Source organism: Caretta caretta, chromosome 4, assembly GCF_965140235.1.
Source record: "Caretta caretta isolate rCarCar2 chromosome 4, rCarCar1.hap1, whole genome shotgun sequence".
NCBI classification, from domain to species: domain Eukaryota; kingdom Metazoa; phylum Chordata; order Testudines; family Cheloniidae; genus Caretta; species Caretta caretta.
Window position 1 is genome coordinate 135,244,270 of NC_134209.1, and position 18,567 is coordinate 135,262,836.

Consider the following 18,567-nt stretch of genomic DNA (forward strand, 5'->3'; position numbering starts at 1 on the left):
TTCAGCAACATGTGCTGTAGACAGCATCTATCTTTAGTGCCAGAGTGCTTTTAAGCTCAGAAAAGACAAGACTTCTATTTATTATTTTACATATATAGGATGCACTTACACAACAGATTGGACTGAAGTCCTGGAGCCAACTCAACCATAGTGAGAAATACAAAGTCAATTGTAACATGTGCTACGGGGATTTGGAATCAAAATACTTCAGCTCTGCACTTCACATTTTAAAATTCTAGGAACAGGATGCAACGGCTTGACTTTCAAAATGGTGTCCCCTGCCAATCCTTTTAAAATAAAATGAGGCCACCTTACAAAATCCAAGCTGTAGTTTTATACACATGGGCAGGTGAGGGTAGAATTTGGGCCAGTGGGTTCAAAAATTGAGCAGATACTGATTTCAGCATGAACAGAAACACATATTCATGGCATGCAAGCTATTTGAACACGCCAGACTTAGAATTCAGAAGTGTCTAACTCCCAGCCCCACACTCAAGTCACTAGACCAAACATCCTTGCTAATTATAAGAAACTTGCATTTTATCCTTTCAGGATGCAGAAGTTCCCTCAAAGACATAAAATGACTCACAGTAATTTCAATTTTAAACCAGAGCGAACGAATTAGGTTTTATACATAAGCAACAAGAGCGTGTATTTAAATACAGTGCCTAGTATAAGACTCTTAACTCCACTGCAGATTTTCTTCTTATTTAACAGACAGTATTTATTTTTGCATATGTATGCAATTTTCCAAAGCAATAAAAAGGGCACTTTAAGCGCTGTAATACAGCTCATCTTTTATTGTTATAGACAATGAGGAGTACATACAACATAATGGTTACCGTCACAGCTGGGAACTTGCAATGAATTCTACATGGCAAACATCCACCTATTTTTCACTCTGCTTCGAACTCACGATACGATGCATGTGTGAAAATTCAAATGCTATCGACCACTTTCTAAATGCAATGCATGACATACCAAACAATATTATTTGCTTGTAAGACTTTCCAGACTCTTTAAGGTGTTGCAACAGTAATAAGCGTGCAAAATATTGATAGAAAGCCATGGATACTATATTTACCCCCACTCCCCAAAGGGTGAGGCTGTGCTAGAAAATCCACAGGTTCAATGATGCATACAGGGTGAAATTTACCCCTTGTGCAGAGGTCAGCACAAGGCCACTTAAGTCCAAGTGGGAGTTAAGTGGTGCATTGACCTTGTGCTGTCTCTTTGCAAAGGGGTGGGTTTCACCTAATGTCTTCTGCCTGTAGAAAAATACGTGATCTGTAGCAGAGACATCTACAGCTACCCACTAGCCATGGTGAACTACTTTAGAGCACGGTGCAATGAGACTAGAAATAGTTTTCTATTTTATAACCTGGTCCCGCAGCCCTTATTACACACAAAACTCTTCCTGACTTCACTGGAGGATCTGCACAGGAGGCTCAGTAAATATTGGTCCCTGATGATCTGCACAAGTGGCTTCTCTTGCAAGGTGCAAGGCATGATTCACACCTGTAATGAAGAGTGAGAGGAGGTTTCTCCTTTCCCTGGAGAATGTGGGGCCCAATCCTAAAGTCTTTTCTCAGGCAAAACTCCTGTTGAAGTCACAGGGTGAAATTCACCCCATGCAGAAAGCCAGCTCAAGGTTGATGCATTTAAATCCCACCTGAGCCCCACATCTTAAGGAGGATTTAAATGATGCACAGATCTACAGCTGGCTCTCCCCACGGGGCTGAATTTCATCCAAACTGACGGACTGCAGGATCAGGCCCAAGAGAGCCGCAGCACGTAAGGTCCTCCACCACTGACAATGAATTCGGATACTGTGAGTCATTTCTGTTTACTGGTTGTTGTAAATGTCAAATGAACATCTGGAGATGTTCAACAGGATGTTGGTGTTTGGCAGCAGGGTCTCAGATGAGTCAGGTATATCACCCTGGAAGCTGTTTACAGGATGCCTCCTGCAAGCTGTCAGGACTTGAGCCCCAGCATGGTTTTATAATTACAGCCCTGCGGGTGTTGTGCTTAGAACGCCTCATCCTCCAGTTTTGCCAAAATGTTTAGCAATTCGGACACTACTTGTAGCCCAAGGGACACTGGTAACCCCAAAGCGAATCTTGACGTTCTTCCCCATATCTCACTTTGTATGTAATTTATAGGTATGTAATTATGATAATAAATGTTTCAAAGCTAATTGTTTCATTAAGGAAAAAAAGTAGAAGCCCCTCCATTCCTGAGCAGCCCGACAGTAACCTGTCAGTCACTTCTGGAAAGGTGCTATTGAATTCAATAGGAATTAAACAATGAGAATGAACAGATATTACTCTGAAAACCTGGGTCATTTCAGACAGAGAATACTGTCCTGTCTATAGAACTTGTAAACCAGCCTATAGCATTCTATAGCCAGGATATAATTCTCTATTAATTCTACAAGATGGTTTAAGAACCCTGGAGAAAGTTTGTTATTTTCTATAAGACTTTTCCACAAGAGGTTTGCCTGGCAAACAAAATGGAGATGAAAGACTTGAAAAGGGATCATATTTCACTTGCAAGGTTTAAAGGAGTAACACGGCCAGCTAGTGCAGACTGCTGCGTGTCTCCTCAGAGGTCCTGAGCACCCTCATTTTCCACTGACGGCAGTGTGGAGCTGAAGGCACTTAGCAGGATCACCAGACAGGAAACAATCAACAGCTTGCTGCAGCAGGATCCTAGGGTGAAATTCATGCCTATTCAGAAGGCTCACTCAAAGGCTATGCACAATTTAAGCACCACTTAACTCCCCAAAATAGGACTTACCGGGGACTTAAGTGAGGCATAGTCATTGTGTAGAGCCTCTGCCAAAACCATGTGAAGAAGGTCAGCTGAAAGGTTCAATCCAATACGTGGTTTGCTTAATAAAGGGCACTTCTTCAGAAAGTTTTGGCAGGTACATCCTGTTAAGCTGCCAGGCAGCATTCATGTGATTGCTAATGTTGCTGATTACTTTCCCTTCCCACGCCCGCAGCCCAGTTAACCCTTTCTCTCCCCTCTCCCAAAAAAAACCCAACCAAACCCCAAGATCAGATCTACTGTATGGCTGTATGTTGTGAGATGCAAATAACGGTATATAACATACTAGATACTGATACAATTGGTATATTAATATGATAGATAACTGCTTTGTTCACACTGCAAAGCAGTAAATGTTAACCATTATTTTCTACATCAAACTGACTTTTTGTAGATAACTCTTTAGCTGAACATCATTGTAGAATAAGCTGCTTTTGGATGTGTAGGGTCATATTTTGACATTGGATACACCCATCGTCAGTCATCAGTAAATCCAATGGAAACCCCTTGGGGCCTCATCCCCAGTTGGTATGAACTGGTGTAGTTCTTTAGTGGACCTATGCTAATTTACATCTGTGGAAGACCTAGCCTGAACATCCAAGGGCAAAACTTGACTTGAAATTTCAGAATAATGCAAATCTATTGTTACATAAATCGTAGAAGTGCAACTTTGGCACTGTTTCTTCTTTGACATTTCAGCATGTGTGACAAGAGATACAGTAATGATCAACTATGTCAAAGCAAAAAAGGTCTAACTCAGTTGAATTTGTACAGATGAAAACAATCTTTTCCTTACATTGTGACATATGCTCACAACCTATCCTCAATAAATCTGTCCGTAGTTTATTCAATAGCATTTTTAAAATGAATAATGTCCATTGGCCATGTCCCAGTGCTCATTTCAGTGCATTGCAGGAAAGCAATCACATAGGCCTCTCTTTTCTGCTCTCAGGAGGAGGGTTTCTGTCTGCAAAAGAACATTAAATCATGGAATTTAATATATCACTTTAAAGGAATATATAATTGATTAGATCTAATCCCTCAGCACCGCAATTGTCAGGGGGCCTTGTGGAATGAGAAATCATGGTTATTATAGCTGGTTTATATGGTGACTTACCTGGCAAACTGGTACATAATAAGCATGTTCAGAACTGAGGAATACAGACTAAACTGCATGGAAAATATTTGGTGGTTTTAATGTTTTCACTTTCACAGTTAACCTCAAGGGGTTAGATTGTCAGAATTTATTGAAGTGTCTTTTATAAATTCTGGGCAAAACTCCACTCAGTCACACTCTTAATTCCTTCCACTTAACAGGAAGACATCAGCTATTGATGTGCCCAGAATTGTATAATTTAATAGTACCACTTACTGTGCTAAGGGTCCGATTCCGCTCTCAGCTACACACCTGTAAATCCAGAACAACTCCAGTGAATTCTTTGGGGCTGGCAATTTAACTTCCCTGCCCCAACTTTTCTGAATCTGGACCTTTTCAAGGTAGGTCTGGGCTTGAGCTTGTGGTCCTGTTTTAACTGGAGTTAATTTATGTTACAGTTACATACTGTTACAATACTGCCAAACCCAAGTGCTCAGAAATCATGAGTCAGACTCTCAAAACCCAGGAGACTAGCTCAAAAATTCAAGATTAAAACAACAAACAAATAAATGTCTTTATTTGACTTTTTGGTTTAGTGCTTTTAGGGGTAATGTTTCTCTGTAACCATGAGGGTTAGAAACTTACTTTTAAAAAAATGAAAGCTGAAACTCCCACCTACTCCCATCACTACAGAAGCTGGGGCTTTCAGACCAAATATCACAGGACTCACAATAAAAACATGACTGTTGGCACTAACTCAAGATAGCGATGACAACAGTATCTGGACACTTCACAAACATTTGTTGCTGGATGTAAGTAACCTTTCATGGTTTACCTAGGCTAAATCCAATCCCAGATCAGGAAAGGTGAAATTTACCCTGACATAGAGAGCCTGCACAAGGCCTGTCCAGATTGGTTACGGTAAACCACAAACATTTGTGTTCTGGCATTTTCAATAAGTGTTCATTAATTTGAGTAAATAACCTGAATGAACTAACAGGACCTTTAACCAGCCAACTCTCCTTTGCCATGATGCCTACAAAAAAACTTTGACATTAGGTAGGCAGCTGTTGTGCTAAAATTGCTGCCTATCAGGCTGACCAGAACTGCCTCATTGTTCTCTTGTGTTCCCATTGTCTGTCTGTTTCCACCTGTAGACTCTTTTGTCTTATACTTAGATTGTGAGCGCTTTGGGGCAGGGACTATCTTTTTATTCTGTATTTGTACAGTGCCTAGCACAACAGGGTCTCGTAGGCACTGTGGTAATATAAATAATAATAATAATGGACCACAGACTCCAGTTCAGACATATTTTAGGGTGAAATTCAGCCAGCTCAGGTTCTAACTCTAACTGAAGCCCTGTTTTGTAAGCTTAAATAGCACATTGGCTTTGTGCTAGCTCTCTGCACAGGGTAAATTTCACTATTCCTGATTTGTGATTCAACTGCTTTCCCCTCCTCACTATGTTCCCCCAACCCCTTTTTCTTTTAAATGCAAAAGCTTTGCCTTTCACCTTGACATTAGAATGGAAGGCTTGCTCATTTTTCCTGTTTGCTTTCAATTATTGGCTTGATGCTGCAGTGTGTGCCATTAAACGACGCTCTTTGTGTGATTCAGAGCTGTGCGAGGCGAACATTCTTGTTGTCATAAGCCTAGCAGACAACATAAGATTATTTTAGCACCACAGCAGCTCTTTGGATTTGAATACTTGTGTAGGACCAACGCACTGGCATTCCACCACATGCTTCCTATGCGAGTCTCACAGTCCTTATACAAGCTGGAAGGGATGATCTGGGAGTGTTCAAAAATAATCTCAAAAGCTAATGAATGCAGAAAGATCCCTATCAATGCCACCATTGGTCCCAGGAGTCCCCTAAAAGAACATTACTCTGCAGGCTGTGCTCTTGTAAAAGGTATTCTGAATATTTAGAGTTATTACATTAAATTAATTTGCCGTAAAACTTCACAAAAAGATGAGATGGGCCAAACTCTGACTTGGAATAAGGATAATTGAGGGTGAAATTTTCATAAGGCCGGAAGTGACAGTTGGGTCATCTAGTCTGATCTCCTGTATAATACAAGCCATGGAATTTCACCTAGTTACCTCCTGTACTGATCCCACTAAGCTGTAAATGACTAAGCCACAATTTAAAGAAAGGCAGCCAGTCTTCATCTGAAGACTTCAAGAGATGGAGAACCCACCATTTCCCTGGGTAGTTTGTTCCCATTATCAGTCACCATTTGACTCCTATAATGCAAGATAGAATCATAGGAAGGTAGAAGGCACCTTGAAAGGTCATCTAGTCCGTCCCCCTGCACTGAAGCAGGACTAGATACACTTAAACCATCCCTGACAGGTGATTTAATTTAAATCAGTTTTTATACCAATATAGTTATACCCAGTGCAAACTCCTGTATAGATGCTCTTAGTTCAGATTAATGTAAACCTGTTCCCAAACAACTTAAGTTAAACCAACAAGACCACTCTGATGCTGAAAAAAGAGCAACCGCACAGGGAGTTGCTATGGTTTTATGATATCTGTTTAAATTCATGCCTTAGGTTATATCAGTGCTCAGTTCCCTAAGTGCATCTATGTTTGGGTTTTGCACCAAGTTTAACTAAACTGATTGTGTTAAACCCATTCAAAGCTCTAATGTGAACCAGCCCAAACATGAAAACCCATGCATGTCGTATACCGTACTGACCATGCCATCAGCAAAGCAACCAGAATGCTTGGGCACCCATGTGAGCTGTTTAAGCTGGTTTATTATGAACTGGCAGCAATGATGGGTGTAAATGTGACACCACATAAGATTTTCCTCCTCCTTTGTGCTCCCATTCCCTTTTGTCAGTGCTGCTCTACTGTCTCTCTCCACTTTCCACCTTCTGCTGCTGTCCTGTTAACAGCCATTGCTGAGTGGTGACTGAAAATCAAAAAGGAATCCTACAAAAAATTGCTAAGTAGGAGGACAAAAGAATAACACAAGCATGTAGGGACAAAATCAGAAAGGCTGAGGCACAAAATGAGTTACCCCTAGCAAGGGACATAAAAGGCAACAAGGAAAGGTTCTATAAATACATTAGGAAGAAGAGACAGATGAAGGGAAGTGTAGGTCCTCTGCTTAGAAGGGAAGGAGAGCTAATAATGGGTGACATCAAGAAGGCTAAGATGTTCAGTGCCTGTTTTGTTTCAGTCTTCACTAAAAAGGTTAATTATAACAAGGGAAGGAATGCAAACCAAAATAGGGAAAGAACAGGTTACATAATAGTTAGATTTCAGAGTAGCAGCTGTATTAGTCTGTATCCGCAAAAAGAAAAGGAGTACTTGTGGCACCTTAGAGTCTTAACAAATTTATTACAGCATAAGCTTTCATGAGCTACAGCCAATGAAGTGAGCTGTAGCTCACGAAAGCTTATGCTCTAATAAATATAATAGTTAGATGTTTTCAAGTCAGCAGGGATCGTTGAAATTCTTTCTAGGTACTTAAGGAACTAGCTGAAGCAATCTCAGAACCGTCAGAAATTATCTTTGAAAACTCACGGTGGAATGGTGAGGTCCCAGAGGACTGGAAAATGGCAAACAAAGAACCTAGTTTTAAAGAGGGGAATGGAGGGGTTGCAGGGAATTTTTGATAGGTCAGTCTAACTTCAATACCTGGACAGATACTGGACCAAATGATTAAGCAATCAGTTTGTAAACACCTATAGGATAATAGGGTGATAAGTAATAGCCAACATGAATTTGACAACAAATCATATCAAACCAACCTAATTTCCTCTTTGACAGGGTTCTTGCTCTAATAGATATATCTTTATTTTAGTAAGGCTTTTGACACAATCCTACATGACATTCTCAAACAACAAGCTAGGAAAACGTGGTCTGGATGAAATTATTATAAGGGGGCATAAAACTAGTTGAAAGACCATCCTCAAAGAGTAGTTATCAATGATTCACTGTCCAATTGGGAGGACGTATCTACTGGGGTCCCGCAGGAGTCTGTCCTGGCTCCAGAACTACTCAATATTTGTATTAATGACTTGGATAACAGAGTGGGGAGTACACTTATAAAATCTGCAAATGACACCAAGCTGGGAGGGGTTGCTAGCACTTTGGAGGACAGGATTAGAATACAAACAACCTTGACAAATTAGTCCAAAATCAACAAGATGAAATTCAATAAAGACAAGTGCAAAATACTTCATCTAGGAAGGAAATATCAAATGCACAACTGCAAAATGGGGAATAACTGGCTAGTACTGCTGAAAAGGATCTGGGAATTATAGTCGATCATAAATTGAATATGAGCCAACAGTGTGAGGCAGATACACATTCTGGGCTGTATTAACAGGAGTCTGTATGTAAGATATGGGAGGTAATTGTACCCCTCTACTCGGCATTGGTGAGGCCTCAATTGGAGCACTGTGTCCAATTCCGGGCATCACACTTTAACAAAAATGTGGACAAATTGTGGTGAGTAGAGAGGAGAGCAACAGAAAAGATTAGAAAACCAGACCTATGAGGAAAAGTTTAAAAAAACCCAGGTTAGACAAACACCACTCAGCAATGGTCTAGGTCAGAGGAGGCCAAACTGCGGCTCGCGAGCCGCATGCAGCTCTTTTATAGTTGAAAGTGTGGCTTGTGGAGCCCCGCCCACCCCCCCGTCTCCCCATTATCCACCTACCAGATGTGGGGGGGCGGGGGGCAAGCTCAAGGTTTCTACCCTGCAGTGGGGTGGTGGGGTTAGGGGCTTCTGCCAGAGATGACTGGTGCCTGCTGAGTGTTGGGGGACTAATTAAAGGTTTGGCCCTGCAATAGCTTAAGTCATGCCCCTCAGACACGCCGCCCCACCTCTTACCCTCAGTGGCCCCTCCCTGCAGCTTCCAGGTGTTAGCTCTAGGTGGAGAGGCAGTGGCTGAGAGCTGCAAGGAGGGGCTGCTGCTTTAGTTCCAGGGAAGAGGCATCAGCAAAAGCAGCGGCTCTTCCTGCAGCTCCCAGCTGTTTGCCACTGCCTCTCCCCATGGCCGCAGCCCCCAGCTTGCTGGCTCCAGTAACTGCCATGCATAGAGGGGCCCAGTGGTACCATGTGACCGAGCAGGGCCAGCAAACCTGGGCGGGGCGACCTGACCCAACCTGTCTCCCTTATGTGTCGACAGTGGGGAGGGGAGTCTTGGGGCTTTAGCCCCGTGGGGCACACCTGCCAGGGCTTGGGGCTTCAGCAGGAGCAGGGCTGAAGCCCCGAGCCCCAGCAGGCACCTCCCGTGGGGCTGAAGCCCTGAGCCCGTCAGGCGCACCCCGGCTCTCAAATGTCTGAAGAGTGTCATATGCGGCTCGGAGTAAGTTTGGCCACCCTTGGTCTAGGTATACTTGGTCCTGCCTCATCACAGGGGGATGGCCTCTCAAGGTTCTTTGTAGCCCTACACGCCTATGATTGTGATGGGAAAGGTAAGTCACCCTTCTTACTCTTCTCTCTCCTCTTCTCCTTCTCCCTATGTGGGCTATATGCAGGAACCAGTTGCTGTAGTTCTCTAGCCTGTGTAATGCAGGAAATCAGACTAGATGGTCGCAATGGTCCCTTCTGGCCTTAAAATCTACTAATCTCTGCTTGTCCCCAATACATCTGCATAGTACAGTCCTATTTGTTTGAAATGAAAATGAGTCAGCAAAAGATGTTATGTCAGCTTTACTCAGTCAAGGCAAATTGGTACATTAAGCCTAAGTATCATTTCTAAGGTAACACCTACCCGTGTGTCTAGATTGTACGCAGTCTTCTTTAAATCCTGCAGGGCCCTCTGCATGAATTCAAATGCATGGCAGTCAACACAAGGACGACCTGGGAAAGGATGCAGCAGAAAGACGTCACTGAAATCACATGGAATTGACATCATGGCAATGCCAAGAGAAAATATGATCTTGTATTTCCGAGAAAAGTACATTTAACAACGTGAATGGGCCTGGGTTGCACACACAAAATGCCCAGTGTGCATGCACAGGATGGGGCTGCACGTACACAAAAGTATATGCCTGTATGTGCAAATCCCCTGTTCACATGTCATTGCAAATATAGATGCACATTTTTGCACACCTGCTTTTGAAAACCTGGACCAAAGCTGCTGAAGAACCTGACCCTGGAAGGTGTTGCATGCCTTCAACTCCCATTCACTTCCCTGGAGTGGAAGCACTCAGACCCTCACATGAACGGGTCAGCTCCCTGCAGGACAAGACACTATGGAGACATTTTCAGTGGTTCCAGAAATGATACAGACAAGTTATTTGTTCAGAAGCCCTCATGCATGTCTTGGCGAGGGAACATGCCCAATCTGGGTTTTCCTCCTTTCAGCTGCTGCCATATTGTGGGGGGGGAGGGAAATATTCCTGCTTAGGGCCCCCAATGGGCTAACACCAACACTGCCCATCCAACACTGGTCTAGATCTCAGTCTCCTGCATTTGACTAATGAATTAAGAAAGCCTGCCCTCTGAAGGGAAATACATCATATAAAACGTCAACCTCTGGATAAATAGGAAATAAGGAGATTGTGATGTACAATGATAATAGAGCATCCACTCCCAGAGAAAGGGAGCCAGATCCTGGCCCATCTACAGCCCCTTTGTGCTGTTCTGACAATGCAAAGTGGTCAGAAAGCTGCCTTAGCCATTCAGCTGACGAGAACCTCAGGGTGGGGGAGTCCCTGGTGTAGGGAGTGTATCAAAAGAGGAATGAGGAGAGGGATGTAGCCAAAGCACTTCTGTGCTCCGTCAATCCACAGCAGGCATAACAGCCCTTTGGGGGCCATTATCCACCAGGAAAAGTTCTGGCAGCCCTGAGGCTCCTCTAACTTGCAACAGAAGTCAAACGAGTGCTTTGGTTGTGTGGATGAGGTGAGCAAGCATCTCTCACGTTGTTACACACTGAAATTCACGTCTGGCTGAGCTTTGAACTGAGGAGACTCAGATAGCTGGAAACTGCCTTTACCCCATCCCCATTCTGGAACCAGCAAAACACTTTTATGATAATTTTGTAAGAGTGACTTAATCCTTTTTTTTTTATTCCCTCTTCCACCTAATCAGGAAGGGTATCATTGTGTCTGAGGCATTTCTGACAGTTGAATATCTTCTGTAGTGTTCAAAAGCTTTAGTGATAGCCTTTCTTTAACACCTTGGCAATTTATAACCGACTATCTACTGCAATATGAATATTTTTCTAAGTTAACACTTTACTGTCTGTAGTTTATAATTGTATTCTCATTGATTAATGTGGATGATTGTGATGAGAATGAACTGTTTGCTTTATAGCACATCTGTACGTACGTGGACATCAGTCTACAGCGAGACTAAGGCAAGACATCAACAGTCCACATTCTTTTAACCTTTCCTCAGAGATCCTATTTTTCTGAACCTCCACTGTTGCTGTCCTATGATATGAACTCAAATTTCTAACTCTTCTCCATTTTTCTCGATCCTTTTTGCAGAGGACAACTATTGGCTTTTGAAACATGCCAGGCATGGACATTGCTGCATTAAGAGGCATTCCCCTATAAACGACAAGTGTCATCAGCAAAGGCATTTTTCTCCAGGGCTGGGTTGAGTGGTGGAGAGGGGCTGGCCCTTTAAAGTAACTCAGATTTGGAATGGTTTAAACAAAAGGGGATTTTTTTAAAGATTTTTGGTCTAATCACATTTTAACTGCTGAGCACCGGATGAGAACCAGCGGAAAGAAGACTAGCTTTCTCCGTCTTTTATCAGTGAACATATTACTAGCTTGGCATCGCAGCCTACTTTCTTAAATTACTGCATGTCTTTTGTAAGAGAGTCTTGCGATGACTCGGTACGGTAAGGAGCTGCCCACGCTGAAGTTGTGGTCACTAAAACATTTACGACATCATGACTTGGTGGTGCAAAAATGAAAGTAAGAAATGCTCATCTCAAGATGAGACACCTGTCTCTGTCTCCATAAGGCAGTGACACTGCAATCGGCAGTCAAACGCTGACAACGCCCCTCACAAAAACCATCAGCGAGCAGGGCAGAAACTGACAGGCATTAGTTTGCAGGATCTCACACTGATGACTGGGAGACAGTGAAGATTCCCCAAGGATGTGTGCTAGAGTGAGGCTGAAATTCACCTCTGAAGAGGGTCATCTCAAGGTCTATGTGCCACTTAACCCCAGTTACACTCTGAATGTGGAGCATCAGCCTTGTGCTGTCCCTCGGCACACAGGCAAATTTCACCCTAAGCAAATAAACAAGGGCAGGGCTGTTTTAATTGTGTGTAATGATTTATAGGATGCACCTACACAAACTGTAGTATATTTTGCCACAGTGATGACCTCGAGAGCTCAGTACAACATTCTGAATCTGCTATTCAATCTTTTCTGAGGAGTGGGGACCAGCTGGCATTTTGTGGGGGAAGATTTAACAGGTTTGTGCAGAATGAGAACACTCAAGATTCTAGTATAATTAAATTTAAATGGATTCTGTCTACATGGAAATTGAAAAATGCCTTGCTTCTGTTTCTGCGGTCCTCCTAGTAAACAATTGAAACCGAAATAATTTCAGAAGACTAATTTACTTTCCGTCACGTGTGCAATTTATTTACTCTGCATTTTGTGCAGCTTGGACTGTGAAACTAGACTGGCTGGTTCCCATTTTCAAGCTCTCCTGCACCAGCATAAGGTTGTTGTGTTCGGGTTATAAACACAACAGGAGAGGTTTACATTTTTATTAAAATTGGTTTTCATTGAAATTTAAAGAAAACTATTCTAAAAACATTGATATTGTTTAATGTTTGCACAGTCCTTTGCAGATGTTAAGCACTAAGTACGAGGTACTGATTATTCATTGCTAATTACTATTCATAATCAGCTAGGTCCTGCTTTCTGCTTCACTTCTGAGCAAAATGGGAAACAGGACCGGGCATCTGAAGCCTCCTTCCACCCCAAACAGCAGGGCAAGACAAGGTCAAGAGAACTCTAGCAGGCAGGACCAGTAAATTCATCAGCCCATACACCACTTGCCCAAGAGGGTGTAGTCTGCCAGCTAGGGAGTGCCTGGTATTCGCCCGAGCACTCTTATGTGTACTGCGGTCAGCAGCACACAGTAGCTGGAAGCTACATGGTGCTCCTGCTCATAGCAATAGCAAAGTGCACTTCATCATGCATCTCCCAGGCCTGCCCTGAAGCATGCAGTCTTGGCTGGCAGGATTCCCACACTGCAGAAACTATCTGCCAGTGTCCTTGTTCTCACTTGCAGCAGCAAGGAGTGCAAATGCTCTCCTGCACTGGGTTTGTTAGGTTTGGAAAGCCTCCCTCACCCACCCCCCTCTTTGACAAAACTTAAATGTAGGGTCCATACTAATTTAACACCTCCACCATCATACCCCTCACTTGTGGGGTTCCTCAAGAGTCAAGGACTCTCTCCAGGCCTGTTCAACATCTACATGCAGCCACCAGGTGAACTGGTCAGATGACATGCACTTAGGTGATAACAATACACAGGTGGCACATGTCTCTACCTATCCTTCATCCCATAGAGCCATGCCACTACTGTCAAGATTGGGCAAGCTCAGCTCACAGGTGTAGAACAGCTGGTTGAAGATGAATCCAAGCAAGACAGAACTTAAGGAAGTGGGCAGAAGAAAGCACTTTGAGTAGTTTGTAGCCACAAGCAGTCTCCTTTGGTTAAAGATACTCACCAACAATTCACTCAGGGATGCCCCTGGATTCCTCACTGGCATTAAGTTCTCACATTGCAGCATCACAGGCAAAGCATTCTACCTTTTATAGCTATCCTGACAGACAATGACCTGCCCTCCGTTACACACACACACCTTTCTCACTTCCCAGTTGGGCTCCGGCAAGCAATGCTGTCTACCTGGGCAAAATGTCGCAGGTCCTCAGGAAATGCCACCTAGAAGCTATATAGCAGCACCAGCTACAGGAGTACATCATACCTGTCTTCCACTCACTGCACTGGCCTCTTCCCATACCATATTATGTCAAAGGCAAGGCCTCGTTCTGAATCTTCAAGGTGCTCAACAGCCTGAGTCTAGGGTATCTAAAAGCTCAGGGCTGAGGAGCATGGTTGACAGTGCTGTTCACTAGAACTCTCTACCACACAGAGGGAGATCATCTGTGAAGGAGTCAGGAGCCCACGACTGGGGAATGAACTGCCACGAACAAAGAACCATCAAAACGCTTCACTACCTTCCATTTAATGTGCAAAGTGCACTTGTTTGCCCCACCTTTGCTAATATAAACACATAGCACAGGGCACATATATTAATGCACTACTGGAAGGCGCTTGGATACTACAGTGATGAGGGTGATAGAAGAGTTTGAATAGAACAAGAAAAACAGAATTTAACAGTGTCTCTCTAATAAAGAGGAGACTAGAACAGAAAAGAACAGAACAGGGGATTTTACCCTCTAGTCCCATGTAGGTACCAAGGGTTCATCTGAAAAGCAGCTATGTTATCCCAGGAAAGTAAAATGTAGTGACCAAATCAACTTTTGAATTAAAAGCTTTGGTGGCAGGAGAATGGATGGAGATGGCTGTGATAAAATCTGACATTGATTTATGTTTAGGGACCAGTCTTATTTATGCAGTCACCTTCCACACTTTTTAAAACTCTGCGTGAGAGCTGCCTGATATTTTTATCACTCTAGGGAGTGGCCATTCTGCGCTTCTGGAGCACTTTTCATTGTCAGACCACTTTACAACACTATCTTCTCAAAACATCCTCACATCATCTCTGTTACTGTTATCCTCCTCTTTTCACTGGGTGAAACTGAATCAGTGACTGGCCCAAGGCCACAACAGCAGTCAGTGCTAAAGCTGGGATTAGAACTTGGGAGTTCCTGGCTCCCAGACCTGTGCTCAGATGGCTACCTCACATTTTAATATTTTGCTCTGATGTACAGCAGTGTAATTCCAGAATTCCACATCCATGTCAGGGATAAACTCTGTGGGTCAAATTCCTTTGTGTAAATCCACTGGGCTTACACCAAAGATGAATCCAGCCCAATATGCCTTGTTCCAACCGAATAACAAAAAACATAAAAAACATGCCTGCAACACCCTAGCACAACTAAGCAACAGTTTGCGTGTAACAGCATCCAGACTAGTAAGGATTTCATGTGTACAATTGCACACCTAGAGTATCTTCTTGCAGACTTCTGGAAGAAAACAAAAATGGCCTAAGACTATACAGGTTTAAGATAACATCAGATAAATATTTAGTAGTTACTTTGTTTTCAAATAAGTGCTAATGAAAAATAATAATAATGCACACATTAGTTGACTTTCCTGGTGTGCTACAAACCAATTTGCACTTCCTAGCAAAATTAAGAAGGGCAGCCTACACATGGAGCTCATGAAATTTGTGCATTCACTGGATGAAGTAAGGGACATAAACAATGCAGAAATTCTGCTTCTGAATCTGAGCCACCATAGCGTGGCAGGGGTACATACTTTCTGCTGGAATGACACTCCCAGATTCTTGACTGGCCCCGACCAGCTTCACACTCAATAGGCCAACCACTGAAATTAACGGGATTGCCATCCACATCGCTCTCCAGACAGAAGGAGACGCCATTATTATCATCAAGAATTAAAGCTTCCTTCCCAGCCTGAAACAAGAAGAAATAGGAAAGATCAACTGTTTGCTCCCAGCACATTCAGCCTAATGAAGCAGATGTGAAATGACAGCCGTAGGTACACATGCACACACACACAGACCCCAATGCAGCCATGGGCCATGCACTTGGAAATGAAACTCACCCAAACTACTAATTTGCTAAATGCCTGATCTTCCTCTGTCTTTTGTGACAGACCTTTGGAAATGGCAGTAGCAAGCAGCTAAGGGAACCACTGCAGCCATACTGAGCATGCGTCCCCTGCATTCCCCCTCTCACTGATTAGGGTCATTGCCATGGAGATTCACTATAGCAACATATAAGAACTGAGCTGCCAAGGAGAGGAGAAGATTTAAAGGGGCAGCGACAGGACTATGGTAGCTGCTTTGTTTACTAATTGTCTCTGTTCTTGGATGGTCGCTTACTCTCATGGGCATACATCGGCATACTTCAGTGACTGCTGCAACATGTAATATAACAAAGATATTTATGAATTTTTGGATTGTTGCCTTTATTCCAAAATGTGGCTATGCTGAAATGTACAGCTCCTAACCCTTACTTAGCTGCGAGACATTTACAGCAGGATTTCAGCTGGAGCAGAATCAGGCACCGGGTGTCCAACTCTTGCTCTTTCTGGCAGAGACTCTGTTCTGCGTCTAGTACTAGGCAGGGCATGTCATCCGTGCTTAACAAGCAACACTAGTTATAAACCCACCCCTTATGGCCAATAGAAGTGAATGTGAGCCAACCAGATGAGTCATGCCTTCCAACCTGTTTCCATGAGTCAGACATAGAATCACAGAAGGTCACACGGATGGCCCCAAGCCAATATCCCAGAGATAAACACCCTGAGTTTTGGGGGAGTTCATAATCCAAAGCCAACTCTGGATCTGAGTTTCTGTTAATGTCCTGTAGAAGGTGCACAACCATCAACAGTGCTGCCTTGTGGTCAGGCAGCGGTTAGCAGGATGTCTCCCCCTTGAAGTATAGTCCAGTGCTGTCCTGTCCTTCAGCACCTCCCTCCCAAGGATTTCCAGTCCTCCCCTTTAGCACAGGGGCTTTGGGGGCTGGGCCCATGAACAATCGCAGTCTTTTCCAGGTTTCAGAGTAGCAGCCATGTTAGTCTGTATTTGCAAAAAGAAAAGGAGTACTTGTGGCACCTTAGAGACTAACCAATTTATTTGAGCATAAGCTTTTGTGAGCTACAGTTCACTTCATCGGATGCATAATTAAAGTGGAAAATGCAGTGAGGATGTTTTTATACACACAGACCATGAAAAAATGGGTGTTTATCACTTCAAAAGGTTTTCTCCCCCCACCCCACTCTCCTGCTGGTAATAGCTTATCTAAAGTGATCACTCTCCTTACAATGTGTATGATAATCAAGGTGGGCCACTTCCAGCACAAATCCAGGGTTTAACAAGAACGTCTGAGGAACAGGGGGGGAGGGAAAGGGGGTAGGAAAAAACAAGGGGAAATAGGTTACCTTGCATAATGACTTAGCCACTCCCAGTCTCTATTCAAGCCTATTCCTCTATTCAAGGAAAAATCATGGAGCAAGTCCTCAAAGAATCAATCCTGAAGCACTTGCATGAGAGGAAAGTGATCAGGAACAGCCAGAATGGATTCACCAAGGGAAGGTCATGCCTGACTAATCTAATCACCTTTTATGATGAGATTACTGGTTCTGTGGATGAAGGGAAAGCAGTGGATGTATTGTTTCTTGACTTTAGCAAAGCTTTTGACACGGTCTCCCACAGTATTCTTGTCAGCAAGTTAAGGAAGTATGGGCTGGAAGAATGCACTATAAGGTGGGTAGAAAGCTGGCTAGATTGTCGGGCTCAACGGGTAGTTATCAATGGTTCCATGTCTAGTTGGCAGCCGGTATCAAGTGGAGTGCCCCAAGGGTTGGTCCTGGGGCCGGTTTTGTTCAATATCTTCATAAATGATCTGGAGGATGGTGTGGATTGCACTCTCAGCAAATTTGCGGATGATACTAAACTGGGAGGAGTGGTAGATACGCTGGAGGGGAGGGATAGGATACAGAAGGACCTAGACAAATTGGAGGATTGGGCCAAAAGAAATCTGATGAGGTTCAATAAGGATAAGTGCAGGGTCCTGCACTTAGGACGGAAGAACCCAATGCACAGCTACAGACTAGGGACCGAATGGCTAGGCAGCAGTTCTGCGGAAAAGGACCTAGGGGTGACAGTGGACGAGAAGCTGGATATGAGTCAGCAGTGTGCCCTTGTTGCCAAGAAGGCCAATGGCATTTTGGGATGTATAAGTAGGGGCATAGCGAGCAGATCGAGGGACGTGATCGTTCCCCTCTATTCGACATTGGTGAGGCCTCATCTGGAGTACTGTGTCCAGTTTGGGCCCCACACTTCAAGAAGGATGTGGATAAATTGGAGAGAGTCCAGCGAAGGGCAACAAAAATGATTAGGGGTCTGGAACACATGAGTTATGAGGAGAGGCTGAGGGAGCTGGGATTGTTTAGCCTGCAGAAGAGAAGAATGAGGGGGGATTTGATAGCTGCTTTCAACTACCTGAAAGGGGGTTCCAAAGAGGATGGCTCTAGACTGTTCTCAGTGGTAGCAGATGACAGAACGAGGAGTAATGGTCTCAAGCTGCAGTGGGGGAGGTTTAGATTGGATATTAGGAAAAACTTTTTCACTAAGAGGGTGGTGAAACACTGGAATGCGTTACCTAGGGAGGTGGTAGAATCTCCTTCCTTAGAGGTTTTTAAGGTCAGGCTTGACAAAGCCCTGGCTGGGATGATTTAACTGGGAATTGGTCCTGCTTCGAGCAGGGGGTTGGACTAGATGACCTTCTGGGGTCCCTTCCAACCCTTATATTCTATGATTCTATGATTCTATGATAAGCCTGAGTTAATTGTATCTAATTTGCAAATGAATTCCAATTCAGCAGTCTCTTGCTGGACTCTGGTTTTGAAGTTTTTCTGTTGTAATATCGCAACTTTCATGTCTGTAATCGCGTGACCA

The 18,567-nt window shown here is 43.6% G+C and overlaps 1 protein-coding gene across 1 annotated transcript; it reads right to left on the minus strand.

The window, feature by feature from the left end:
- Positions 1 to 785: 785 nt before the first annotated feature.
- NICOL1 (NELL2 interacting cell ontogeny regulator 1) lies at positions 786 to 15,842 on the minus strand. Its single transcript, XM_048849100.2, has 4 exons — positions 15,708 to 15,842; positions 15,399 to 15,556; positions 9,675 to 9,763; positions 786 to 3,802 (listed from the first exon to the last, which is right to left on the minus strand). Exons 2-4 carry the CDS (start codon positions 15,529 to 15,531, stop codon positions 3,737 to 3,739), a joined length of 288 nt encoding a protein of 95 aa, XP_048705057.1. The 5' UTR covers positions 15,532 to 15,556; positions 15,708 to 15,842; the 3' UTR covers positions 786 to 3,736.
- Positions 15,843 to 18,567: the final 2,725 nt, after the last annotated feature.